A 15,053-nucleotide genomic window follows, 5' to 3' on the forward strand; every position below is an offset into this window, starting at 1 on the left:
CAAAGATCGCAGATATGGAAAAGTCGATGTCAACTGATTTTACTTCCGAGTGACATGACCTTTAAGAGGAAAATAATCACGAAATCTTAATGTAAATAATTAATTAACAAGGCAAGGTAAATTATGTAATTGGGTTGGATAGGCTTCGTCGTTGCTGGACCGAATCCGAGACGTTCTAGACAAGGGACAAGTCAAAAGTACTCATACCCGACGAGAATTCATGTCATAAAAATATATGAAGCAAGAGACCTCCCTACCGTAGCAAGTGGAGATGCCGTAGTATCTACCTGTCTTCGGGAAAAAGGCGTGGCATAACAGACGACATACGGGTAGATTCAAAGTGGTGGGCAGGCTCACCACAATAATGAAGTGCTTGAAGGAGTCTTCGCCACTTTATGACGGTGCTATATTCAAATCTGATTCGTTATAAAACAGGGTATCTTCAGGTGTTAAAATTGGGAACAACTTGAGCCGTGTAATAATAGGAGAACAATACTTTTTATCACTCGTTCGACACGGCTTATCAACAATCTATGAACGAGTGTAGAAATAAAGTTCACCCTCAGCTACCGTGCCTTATCATAAATATGCTGACGCAGTTCCACCCCAGAGTTACGTCCACGCATTAATTGTAGTGTTTAAAATTATCGCTAACAGTCAGTGTTTTCATAAGTTAGCCATTACCCGCCGACTTAAAAAGAATGCCGGCAAGTAGCTTCATACAGAGTATGAATGAAGCCGTTTTGATGTCGTTGCTGAACATGTACAATCATACATGTACATCACCTCCACGTCCGTCCCACAACTGAAGTATTTCCCATTACACTTAGGGCATTTCAAAGAGCGTACCAATGGCCGGTGAAGATTGCGTTGCCCTCCGGTATTGACAGTGTCCATGGATACTTAACGTCAGGTGAACCTCCTACCCATTTAACTCATGTCCTATAAACAATCTATCAATGTAATAATTTATCGTGTAGAAGATGAATAAGGGTCTTTTAAATGCAGCAGTGCTGACCTATTGGCTTCAGCATGCGACTATCATCCCTGAGGTTGTAGGTTCGATTCCCGGCTGTGCACAAATGGACCTTCTACGCATTTAACATTCGCTGGAACGGTGAAGGTAAGCTTACCAACCGGCTTGCCTTAGAGCCAAAAAGTCGACATGTATCAGTCAGAGGAACATCCTGTTCGATTGAGAAGCTACCATGAAACAGATACAGAAATCTGAGGCACTGAGGAATGTTCTAGCACTATTTATTTTTAAACATTCATTAATGTCCAATTAGAAGCCCACAGATAATACCTATGTAGCGCGATTTCTGTTACAAATATTGATATTCAAATATCTAAATAAATAGACAGTAGGAAAAAACCAAATATAACTGTCAGAGTCGGTGTGTCGGCAGCTAATCGCCGGAGACGGTGTCGGGAAACTCTAATTAAATCTCCATACATCACCCGACAACTCTACGAGTAGCTAACACCGGTTTACGATTCAATTAAACTAAACCCTATTTCGAAAAGCCAAAGATTCATTATCGTCTGTACTAATTTTCTCTTAGCACTAAAGCCGGTAGCAGACAACGAAGCTATGTTAACGCTTATTCAGAGTTAGCGGGAATATGGTTTCCGTAAGTCAAAAACTTGTTGGACAGGAGTCTTAGTTCGCTCTACATTTTTGATACTGATCCTAAATCTGGGGCACATGGGTGGGGCGAAATATGTGGCGACATACCAAAAGCAGCAGCTAGCCAACCCCACTCCACTTCCTGTTACGTGAAGCATTTATCATAAAGGTTGTGATATCCAATCCCCAAGACTATCAGAGCAGTCGAACATTGGAAGCAGGACGTTTTGATTAACAACCACTGCAGTACAGAAGGCAAGGTACTTCACTATTTACCCAAGAACCACATCAATAACTAGCAGGGCAGCCAGCCTAACAAGGATGGATAATAGGGCTTACAAATACTTTCATTGGCACTTATTAAGTATTGTTTTTGTCAGGTTAGTTTATGTTTTAAAGACATTCACTGACCAATAATAGAAAGTAACAATACAGTTATGACATAAAGAAACCTATAAGTCTTAAGTCGATAAGGTTAGAAATAATAATAATGGTACATCAACTTCCTGGATTATTCCTTTATCAGATTTGAGGTTTTAGATTCCGCAGGAGCCAAGGCTGTACATTTTACACAGTAAGGCTTTCTAAGCGTGGAAATTTCTTAAATCATCGGGGTTACGGCCCCGAGAGCTTAGCCAGGACAATCAATTGTTAATAGCAATTAACATTTTATTATTTCGCCTATACTCTATCGTACGTGAATGGTTACTATAAAACTAAAATCTTGTATTATTCAATGATGATGACTAGGCTAACATACGTTTTTTAGTTTCTCTTTTTTTGTTTTATTTATTAATTTACAAAACAACTTTTTACATATAATAAAGAACCTATCAGTAAACGGATTGGTAGCAATAAAATGACTTCATTCATTAATAATAATGATAAATCGTTTATTTGCCAAGATAGTGATACAATTAGATCGATCAACTACAAATATCGGCACAATCAGCCATATATAAATAGGCAAATGTCATATCAATTTGTTGTACACAAACTTACTATATTGCTCATCATAGCTTCCATTATCTGCGCAGTGCCTTACGCCCCCTCTTACAACTGTACAAAGAAATAACTTATGCTATTTCTGTTTAAATACAGTTCAAATAAATCTGACAATGCAATGGCTTTATTTAAAATCGTTTCGCATTTTAGTTTTCCATAACAAAATTGTTTCAAACAAAATCTTTTGCAAGTATGAGTACTTATTGAAAAGCTAGTCTAGTCTTAACTGTGAATATTGATTTTGAATTGGTATAATTACCTAACTAACTTTATGATATACAACATTCTTTGTTTGTTTTTCTGGCACGTATATAAACAGTTTTCTTGGTATTCCCACATGGGAATAGGCGACATATAACTGGCGCTGTGATTATGGATATTCAAGATTAATGCCACAAGCATTTGTTTTAAACGACTTTAATTTTTCTTCCATCCTCTTTGACGATATTTGCAGCACGCATTCTGTCAATGTTATGTCAAACACCATAAGGTTACAGTTTGCTATCGTAACAAAAGTCATGATTTCCGCGCAATTTTTTCTTTTTTTTTTCTTTCATAAGAACCTATTCCTGACAATAAACAAACAAATGCAAACAATAGCAAAACGGTCCAGCCGTTTACGCGTGATGCCGCGACCAAGAGATAGGGATTCATTTATATATATATATATAAATGAATCCGTTCCGCCCGTGATCTATATATATATATATATATATAGATCACGGGCGCAAAACGAGACAGGCAATAATGTTTTTGAAAGTATTTTCTTTCATTACCCATTGCTCCTGTCATCTCTCACTTCATTCGGCTGCTCATGCTGCGCCGTGCGTCGTGGTCAGCAAGGAAGCATCTTTTTTTAGTTCAGTTCAGTTTAATCAGTTCAGTTAAGACTCCTGTTATGGTCATAGAATAATTATTAATTTCAAATATTTTTATAGGGACAAACAAGTCTATGGAACAGCCATGAAATGCAGCTGTGAAGCCCAAGGAGAACGAAGTTTGGAGGTCGTACCTCCAAGGAAAGCCTCTGAAGCCAGCTTTCAAAAGCAAATACCTTTTTTTATACAACAAACAAACGAGAGAATGAATGCCGGAGAGCTCGCGAGTGTGTTGCCAGCCTGAATTGGTACTGTTTCCTCTTGACTAACCTAACTCGTATTGGTTCGGAAATACCTCAATTAGAAACGTATTGGGTTTGCAATTGAATAAAAAAACGCTTGAAAATTGTTTTGTTTAAAAACAAACAATTACCATTAAATGTTAAAACTCAATAACGCTACCCAATATTTACTACACTAGTTCACGATATGTCCCATAATGACTGATACAAATCACACGAAGAGCTCCCGAGGGAGTTAATCCAGAACATGTCCAGACATCTGCGGTTTAACGTTGACATGTTCTATCACATCTCTCGATCATTAAATCTGGTTTACAATGTACAACAAACTTTGTACCGAACTCTTTAAGATTGTAAATTAATTATGGCTTGGAATATTCATATAATTAGTAATTAATTCAGAGCAGTGTTTGTCTAGTGGCTTCAGCGTGTGACTGTCATCCCTGAGGTCGTAGGTTAGATCTCCGGTTGTGCTCTAATGGACTATGTTCGCATGTTAAGGATAACATCGTGAGAAAACCGGCTTGCCTCATACACAAAAAGTCGGCGTGTGTCAAAAGGTCAAGTTCAAGGTCATCAGTTAAAAGCTGATCACCTACCAGCCTATTAGATTGACATATGATCCTCAAATACAAAAATCTGAGGCCCAGACCTAAATAGATTGTAGCGCCGCTGATTTTAATATAGTCTTTAATTAAATCTTCTTGAATAACACAAAACACGAATATTCTATTTCTTCGGAAAACCAAAATGCGCCGGCGCACGTGTTATTGTTTTGTCACCACTCATCCGAATAGCCCTGATTGAATTCATGTGCCATAATGGGCCTGCCTTAATTAAATATTAATGAACCATTACGAACCTAATTGGTGAATTCTGTATTTTATTTTTAAATGATATAGTAATAAGTTTTTATTCTAGTGTGTAAGTGTAGTGTGTAATATACACTAATATAGAGTTCTATAATAATTTCAGTACACTTATAAACTTTGAATATGCGCAATAAAATTTTATATTGTACATAAAAACAAAATACAGGACTGTGAAACCCCAAAAGGGGATCCATAACCAGTAACATCTGAGCTCCTGTTGGAGTGGAAATGCCGCTGTTGAACTAAACGGCTTCTAGTGCTCGGGATTTTTGAGCGTCCTGCGATACTAACGCCTCGGCTTGGGCCACCGCTGGAGTTCAATCGCCTGAAGACCAGGACGGAAGCTCACTGTTATCACTGCCAACGTGACATACGTGAAGAGATAATACAAATATTTAACAAACCAATTGGATTATAAAAAATAAACGAAAATCGATTTTAAAGCGTGAGGAAAGCAACTATGGATATATCTGAACATTGGTGAGCTTTGACCAGAACTCGTTCTTCGGTATGGAATGGATGATGAGAGGAGTATCTAGAGGAAAGCGTGAGCGAAGTACGTAAGGAGTCATTATCCTTTTTTTTTAATGGAATCTCGCTGTCCTTAAGGGCCTTTACAGCTCAGCTCGGGCTATTTGGCGAGCGTAGCTCGGCCAGAATGGCGTTTTATCCCGCGGCTAGCGCAAGGGCGTCTCCTGTGAGACTCGAACCTCGGCTTGGGCCGTCGCGGGGTGGTCAATCACCTAAAGGGCAGGACGGAAGCTCACTGGAGTGAGCGAAGTGCGAAGTAACGGTCCTCGCCTTCCCCGGTGAAGGCGGTTTACCCTAATCTGTGTTTGGCTATTTTTAAAGGCGCGGGCGGCTTTTAATTGGATCGTCCGGATCCGTTAGTGTGTGTCGAGGCCTCCTACGAGCCTTTTTTGTCGGGAAATCATTATCCTCAATAGTCGAGAAGTATAACGGGAAATACGTTGAACATATATACTTATATATACTCGTCAGCCGTAGATTGTAGGTGTCACTCCAGACAACAATTACCCTAAGGTCAAACGATGTAAGTTATCTTATCAGTGATTAGTTTTACCTCGTGCGTATCTACGGTTCGTTTAGAATGCTTTATTTATGACTATCTGTGCTACACAGCAGGTAGACGTAACTTTGCGTTGGATAAACTTTTTATCGAGAAAGGCAAATGCAGTCAAAATCTATTATAACGGCATCCAAGGGACTACATGATTGTCGTAAAAACCGATAGTCGTAACGTAAACGTTATTAAGACAATATAATTCAGGTGGGACCTTTGATTTTGTTCAATATAACCGGTTTTGACTGTACATATCAAATCTCTCATTTGAATTCATCGCGATAATTGACTACAAATGCATATCCAGAGCTTCACGTACGAGTCGGATCAATTAAAAAAAAACAGTTTTTGGTAGTTTTTTAGCTTAACGGTTTTTTGATCAATGTCAGTGGCGGAGAATGCGTGCTGCAAATATCGTCAAAGAGGATGTAAATGAATATCGTTTAAAACAAATACTTCGGTCGGAGTAATTATACTGATAAAATAATTACAATCGCTAATTGTTTGTGGCATTAATCTTGAAAATCCATGTTTTTCACACGGAGATGGAGTTATATGTCGCCTGTTTCCGTGTCGGAAACCAACAAAACTATTTATATACGCGCCATGAAAAACAAACAAATAATGTTGTATATCATAAAGCATTTTAAGTTAATTATAGCAATTCGAAATCAATATTCATAGTTAAGACAGGACAACGTCTATCGGGTCCGCTAGTTATGTAATAATTCAAAGTCTAAACGTGTCAACGTACAGTGTCTTTCTTAATAAGCCTTTGGTTCGATGCAGGCGAAACTATTTCTTAATATTGGTAGACAACAACGGGACGAGGACGGAATCTGTATATGATATTAAACTTATCAGCGTTTTTTGAATTAAAATATTATTGAAACCTTCATCAAAGATTCAAGTTGCGTAAATGTTTTTATTGTTAAGTCAGAATATATCATTTAATACCACTTAAACACAATCACGAAACAAAGAGACTTATCAGCGATCTTCATAATTACATGGACATGACGTCTTCATCTACTTAACCGATTTCAAGCAATAAACACCCCAAGGTCTGGGACATACAAACCAATTCTGCGTAAAGTTACAATGGACTCCAACCTGCATTGTGGATGCACCGAAATATCTTGCAAAAAATCATTAAACGGTGTCGCACCGAAATGTAAAAGCTTATTAAAGCTTCAGAAGAGCTTTAAGAGCAGAAGAGCTTTTGAAAGCACAGCGAGTATGAGCTTAGGGCTTATATCTTTGAATTGAAATTGCGTCGCTATGTCAATGTATTAAGGAGCAATTTACAACACTCCACTAAAGGATCTCCCCGGCTGGGCGGGGCCTGGCCCTCCCTACAGTAGGGGGGAGGGGCCGTGGTGGGGGAAGACAGATGGTCGTGAGGGAGCATATCTCATCCGACACGATAGCGAATTCAATACACCATAAATATACGGTGATCACCGCACGCGTTCTCCGACAAACATTTCATCTCGTTTTTTGCCGAATGTGTAGAATTTGAAAATATCAAAAGCATAGTTTCGTGATTTGTGTTTAACGTTTGAAAGAAACTTAATTTTTACTGAACAGTTTTTGATTGGAATTCGCTTCAATAATAATCGTCTTTAATATAAAGACAAATTCAAAAGTGATAGACAAAAAACTAAAGCTACCGACGCAGTATCACATGCTTTGAAACTACAAAAGCAAAGCTGTTTATGTAACACGATGGAAATTAACGACAGCACAATGGAAGAGACGACCAGGCGAAAGAGTGGGCAAAAAGAAAATGGGCTGACTTGATAGAAATAGCAGGAAAAGATTGGCAGACTATTGGCAAAGATAGAGGCACCTGGAAAGTGTTGGTCTTCACCCAAGAGGGGTCCATGACTAATATTATACTACTAATATTTAGCTATAATTATACGAACACATTAGAAGTAAAAATATGGACCAAAGAAGTTATGGAAAGGTCATAAAACTAGAAGTAAACGTGGAACAACATCGTAGATCGGAAGATGATGAAAAGACATGGACGAAGAAAACAAGAGATAGATCTTTGTGGAGAACAATTGGGGATACCTATGCTGAAAAGCAAGACGGTCAAGAAACCGATGTCTAATAGGAAATACAGATAATATTTACATTTACTGTAAACACATTTAGTTACTAACTACGTAGAAATAACACAAAATGTAACTTACAAGATTGACAATAAAGGCTATTTTAAATTGAAATGGAAATACCGGGTAGGAATATAAAAGGCTTAATGATTATTAATAATTGTAACAAATTACTAAATATTTAGTTACTATTAGTGAGTTCACCACACATACGCTGTCAGTGTATACATTGACATATAGTTAACAATTATTGTGCTCATATTGTTATATGTTAAATGTGCGTCATTCAAGAGCTAATGTATAAGAAAAACTACCAATCATACATTGTTTTACAACTTTTGCTAATAAAACTAAATCTAAAGAAACTTTGAATTGCATTTCGAATCTGTTGGTATTTTTATCTCGGCACGACAATCCCTTTATGTAGAGGCTGTTTCGGCACACACTAGTCCTGGAACACGTGGCTGTGGCTTCCCAACGCTGGCTTAATTAGCCAAGACTTTACACCGACCAAATGGGCGTCTAAGCGGAAACTGAGTCCACATATAGTACTTTATTTAAAACGACGGTTAAAAGCTATTGTGTTATATTATAACATATAAATAAATTAAATTTTTGTATCTGTTTCATGATCATTTGTTAATCTAATCTGCAAGTAGGTGATCAGCCTTCTGTGCTGATGCCGTCGACTTTTAGGTCTAAGGCAAGCCGGTTTCCTCACGATGTTTTCCTTTTTTTATGTAATAGCAGGCAAACGGGCAGGAGGCTCACCTGATGTGAAGCGATACCGCCGCCCATGGACACTCACATTGCCAGAAGGCTCGCAAGTGCGTTGCCGGTCTTTCAAGAATTCGATCGAATGTTAAATGCGCACATAGAAGGAAAACCTACGACCTCAGGGATGAGAGTCATACGTTGACGCCACTAGGCCAAGACTCCTCTTTTTTCTTCGTTTATAAGTTATATATATACATCTACCGTTTAACAGTAACAGCGGTTACAGTTAAATGGAAGCACTATCTAAAGTAAATAATTGTCGCATTTGTTTCGAGTTGAAGATCGTAAATTGGCGGCGTGCGCCCATTTGTTATCTTGAAAGATATTTTAATAGCTTTGTCAACGTATGACGCAAATTTTTGAGTAATTATAGAAAATATAAATACTGTTATTCTTGCGTTGTTTAGGCGTGAATAGGTTTATTGTATGAGTGATTAATAAAGAATCTATAATCGAATCGATTATTTTAAAACAGAGAATTTATTTAAGATATAGTATTCAACTTCATCGAGCGACTCATGTGTACCATTCGCTCGGACGTTGAAGGAAAACATCGTGAGGAACTCGGCTTGCTTTAGACCCAAAACTACGGCGTGTGTCAGGTATATTCTCATCATCTATTAGGTTGACAAATGATTATGAAACAGATACAGACATCAGAGGCTCAGAACTATCAAGGTTGCATCAGGGATTTTTTTTATAATCGTCGACATGTCTTCTCGCCAAGTACACCATACAAATAATTATTTTCAGACGAACCTGTCAAATAAGTTCAACATACATAGAAGTTGGAATATGAATGCTTAATCTTTAGCTTTTTTGTATGAAGAAATGTTTCAAGTAATTGATAGAACTACTCTTAGACAATTACAATAACAATGTAGCAATTACAATAACAATGCAATTAGAATTACAAAGAAATGCATTACTCGGCGATCATGTTATGCATATTTAAAATTCATTAATTAAAAAGGTACTGATTAACTTATTTTATCACTAATTGACAGTGTTTAATGTTTGAAACACGTTGGGGTTATGTAGGGAGGCTTTATCGGATCACATCCGCCGGAAGTGGGCGGAGATAGCGCGCCGCCATTTTGTATTATCGCGCAAGCGCTAACGACACCCGCGGGGATGGAACCTAGACTATTTCAATTAAGAACATCAAAAAATTCAGCTTTCTGACTGGCTACAATTTTTGAAAATTCAAGCGCTGTATCTGCCACATATTAGAATTTAATTCTCAATTAATAAATTCTACTATTACGTTAAATAATTACTAGGCTAACATGACTTTCAGACAATTCACCTTTGTCACACGAATACACTCAAACAATCGCGATCTATCGCAAAAGCTCGAAAAGCTGTTGAACCTTAAAACTTTCAATAAAGATCTAATATTAATTACATATATTTTGAATAAAATACATTATTTATACTACGATTGTTTGAAGAAAGGAACTAATTTTGATCACAGAGCAATTAGAATTTTTCCATCCTAATATAGAATATATTAATATACCATGTGTTGCGGGGGACGTTCGTAAATCAAGTGATAGCAGGCAATCCATCAAGACGCGAGCCACCATCAATTGCGACTGAAATAGGCATCCAAGCACTCTGAACGAACTCTGCGTAACTCACTTAACTTCTATTTAAGCAATTAAAAACTTTTATATGTGTAAAATGTAGTGAGTAATAATTATACAGGGTCTACCCTATAACATGTCGACCCGCGTTGTAAAAGTATTCTCGTAGAACAAAATCGCGTTGTAGAAATATTCTCGTTTTGTTTTGTACAACTTAATAAAGTTGTTTAGTTTAATTTTATAACAACACAATTGAAGATGCATATCGCAAAACTAATTATGGACTTGAATCATTCTAAATTTCACACTACAGACATATAACATGAAAACTCTCCGCGTTATAGGGGGTAATACCGCCCATTAGGGGGACGCAAATCGCGTTATAGGTATAAGATATCGCGTTATAGATTTACTGTACACGTTCATCAACGTCGCTACTCTTTAGTACTGTTTTTCATTATCTCTTTCTTCTTCCTACTTGGGCATTTACGTAAGGGTTCTTTTGACTTTTCAGAATATACGTTAAAATATATACTGCCAATCTATATAGAAAAAAATTACCAACTCTATAGCCTCGGATTGGATGCAATCAGTTATGATATTTATACAAATTATATTTCGGGTCTAATATAAGACACTAGAACAATACTGTATTAAAAATAGGAATCGATTATAATAACATTTATTTATATGAATTTGGCTATATGCTATGAACTTCATGATTTTTTCGATATAATAAAGCAAGTGGGTAATCGGCCTCCTGTGGCCGACACGCCGTCGACTTTGGGTGCAAGGCAAGCAAACCACAGGATGTTTTCCTTCACCGTTCGAGCAAATGCTAAAAGCGCACATAGAAAGAAACATACAGCCGGGCATCGAACCTACGACTACACGAATGAGAGTCGTATTTTAATAATTTAGCTGTGAAGATAAGTTCAGTAACTTGCGTGATTTTTCGGTTGATTCTTTGAAAACATTATAATATTATTTATTATTATTACGATTATTTTTATTATAAAATAGGGGGAAGGTCACCTCACCGGATGTTCATGATACCTCCGCCCATGGACACCAAAGTGTGTTGACGGCTTCAAGCAAAAATTGTGTACCTACCTACGATTAGTTAATAACTTGTACCTTTTTAGTTTTGAATTGAAAACATCATTGACATCCATACAAGACAGTAGTCACTACTGTGGGCTGTGTTATATGTTATCGAATCTGTAATGAACCAGTCAGAATATATTAAAAGCTATCTCAATGGAGAATGGACAAAATATTCACATGTTTAATTAGCGACGCGATTAAATATTCAGTGTTATGACACAAATGCTAACATCCAATCCGTTTAACCTAACTCATTAATAGACTGACGAAGTGCCGTCGGAAAAAAATGTAGTCTCACTGAATCTATAGGACATTGGAGGCGGAGCAAATCGATACTCGACATCACAATGTCCCGCCTCACGCCCTCTCCCTCCCTCCAGTAAAATATGGCCTAAGTGCGAGGGAGAAGGGCGTATGCACCTCTCATTTGCTACGCGGCGTCCCCATGGGCGTACCCCGAGCGACGAGCGACCCGGCTAACCTGCAGTCAGTCAGTGCGCAACGGGCGAGGCGCGTGCGTGCGGCGCGGGATGTGCATCTAAGATGCTGGTGCCACCGGAGATGATGGCGGCGCAGTCAAAGCTCGTCTACCAAATGAACAAGTACTACAGCGAGCGCGTCGCCAGCCGCAAGGCCCAAATTGCCAAAACCATCCACGAGGTGTGCCGCATCGTTCAGGATGTGCTCAAGGAAGTGGAGCTGCAGGAGCCGCGGTTCATATCCTCATTAACGGACTACAATGGCCGCTTCGACGGCCTCGAAGTGGTCTCACCTCACGAGTTCGAGATCATCATCTACCTCAACCAGATGGGGGTACTAAACTTCGTGGATGACGGCTCTTTACCTGGATGTGCTGTGCTCAAACTGAGCGATGGTCGCAAGCGGTCGATGTCTCTATGGGTTGAGTTCATTACAGCTTCCGGATACCTCTCAGCGCGCAAGATCCGCTCCCGATTCCAGACGTTGGTGGCACAGGCCTGTGACAAGTGTTCCTATCGCGACTGTGTCAAGATGATAGCCGAGACCACAGAGGTTAAGCTCCGGATCCGTGAGCGCTATATTGTGCAAATTACACCAGCCTTCAAGTGTGCCGGATTGTGGCCGCGTTCAGCTGCCCACTGGCCGCTTCCTACCATTCCCTGGCCGCATCCTAACATTGTGGCCGAAGTCAAGACTGAGGGTTTCGATCTCCTATCTAAAGAGTGTCTCACTTTACAAGGCAAAAATTCAGCTATGGAGGGTGACGCGTGGGTACTTAGCTTCTTCGAGGCGGAGAACCGGCTCCTACAGGGCGGATGCCGTCGCAAATGTCTGAGCATTTTGAAGACCATACGCGACCGGCATCTCGAGCTGCCAGGGAACCCAGTCACGTGTTACCACATGAAGACATTGCTATTATACGAGTGCGAGAAGCATCCGCGTGAACACGAATGGGATGAAGCGGCTCTGGCCGATCGAATAAATGGGATCTTCTTGCAGTTGATCTCTTCGCTTCAGTGCCGCCGTTGTCCACATTACTTTTTGCCCCATGTTGATCTGTTCAAGGGGAAATCGCCTACCGCTATGGAGAACGCTGCCAAGCAGGTGTGGCGCCTAACAAGAGAGATGCTGACAAATTCGCGAGCTTTCGAAAAGCTGTGAACTGTGTTCTGTGATGTGTTGTGACAAAGTGACGCGGCCGATGAACTGTGAGTAGCAGTGTTAGTTACTAACGTAGGTGTTTTCGAATATTATTTGTGATATAATGTAAATAGCTTAGTTGTTGTACAATTTTAGTTATTTAATAAAAAAAACGTGTATTTATTTGACTGAAATCTTTAGTAGTTATAACGGATATTATTATAATAAATATTTGAAAAATCTATAAACATTTTATTTAGAGACCTGTGTTATAAATGTACCGAAAATACTAGGGACGGAAATCAGAAAATTTAATTATTTTATAATAAGTACTTACATATACATGAAATAGTAGGCTTGTTCTACCCAAGTTAAAATAAGTTTGGAGTATAGAATATATAAAGTATAGAAATGACGTAATTAATCTATAACTATTTCCTACCGTAAATTCACCAGCTTAGCACGTTTTGTGGCAGATAGTCCGATCATACTTGACACAGAACTGAACAAATAAACAGTTCTACAATGCTAGTAATATATATGTGTAATATATGTAGTGGATAATGTTTCCAATTCACGTATAATTATTAAATCATTTTATACAAAATATTGTAAAAACTAGTTTAAAAGATTAAGAGTAAACTAGTGTCATATTTTAACTTTGCATTTTAATAGGCCTAATTGTAATAAATGATTTGACTTCAATACGAGGAGGTGTTTTACAAAAATCCACATATCCAACATAAAACAAAAATATTTTTTGGTGTTAGCTGTCTCTAACAGTTAAAACTAGAGAAAAGGGTTTTTAAACACACTTCACTGTCTATATATACACTGGTTTATATACAGCTGAATAACTATTACATAACTGCAAAAATATACGTATTTTTTTATTATTTGCGTGTATTAAAAACAATGCAGCATACACATGTTCCCATCTGTTTTAATTCATTACAAAAGCCATCATCTAGAAACGAAAATAAGCGGGATCACGGAGCTTTTTATGAGGAATAATATTTTGACAATTTAGAACAATACGTATACTCCGTTACAACAACGCCAGAAGATTTGCAAATGCGTCACTAGCGCTCAAATACATTATATAATAAATATAATAATAATAACTTTCGACTCTGTTTCTCACTGTAATTTCTCTAGAGCTACCTATACTTTCAGCTGACAGAACAGTAAACCAGCAGTTGTATACACTGGAGAGGCAAGATGAAATGCTTTCAAGATTCAACAAGACTGCTTCTAAAAGCTACCTCGCATTACAATTTCCTCGTTAGGAGCCACTAGGCCTATATTCGTGGTAGGTACTTAAACTGTTATTATCTTGCCGAGTTGAGATTTTTGCCATTTGTTATATTGTTTCAATTGGCGATATAAATTCATTTAAAAACACTGTGGTATATGTTTGTAATGTTAAGACATAATATTATATTAATACAGTACGGTTTGAAACGATACAAAAAACATCACAATAACACAAAACGGGGGAAAACATTTAATACAACAAAGAATGAGAACGGTCTCAACAAATAACTTATATTTAACGACTTTATAATTGAAATAAAAACTGTTGTACCAAAAATGTATTGGAATACTTATAAAATATCAGTAGCGCGAGTATATTCTTAGGGCTCTTTAGGCCTTAGATTTCTGAATCAGTTTCATGATAATTTGTTAATCGAGTGGGCAAGTAGGTGATCAGCCTTCTGTGCCTGACGCACGCCGTCGACTTTTTGGGTCTAAGGCAAGCCGGTTTCCCCAAGATGTTTTCCTTCACAATTCACATAAATGTTACATTGATACAGAGCCGGAGTTCGAATCTACGACCACGCTGAAGCCACTAGGCCACCACTATGAATGAAGGCGAAAATATATTGCAACAAAATTTAGGCGTAAATTTTGTATAAAGCATTTTTTTTTTCTTAAAATAACAGACATATTTCTACAATAACGCCGAGAAGATATCACTAATGTTCCTATAAATACGATTATTGTACTATATCTTAAAAAAATATAATAAATAAACCAAATACAGGTTTTGTCGCTGACCGCCTACGCACGTTTTTGTACCTAATTTATCGGCTATTTCGCTCAAAACGAGAGAACACTGCGCC

General features: G+C 38.0%; 2 protein-coding genes across 13 annotated transcripts in view; one reads left to right on the forward strand and one right to left on the reverse strand.

Annotated features, from left to right (window-relative positions):
* Window positions 1-15,053, reverse strand: part of LOC123717656 (neurobeachin) — a 468,381-nt gene that overhangs the window by 74,758 nt on the left and 378,570 nt on the right. The window lies entirely within an intron of this gene.
* LOC123717659 (protein mab-21) lies at window positions 11,813-13,169 on the forward strand. Its single transcript, XM_045673766.1, has one exon. The coding sequence runs from the start codon at window positions 11,851-11,853 to the stop codon at window positions 12,946-12,948; it is 1,098 nt and encodes a 365-aa protein (XP_045529722.1). The 5' UTR covers window positions 11,813-11,850; the 3' UTR covers window positions 12,949-13,169.

This window comes from Pieris brassicae, chromosome 13 (genome assembly GCF_905147105.1).
Source record: "Pieris brassicae chromosome 13, ilPieBrab1.1, whole genome shotgun sequence".
NCBI classification, from domain to species: Eukaryota; Metazoa; Arthropoda; class Insecta; order Lepidoptera; family Pieridae; genus Pieris; species Pieris brassicae.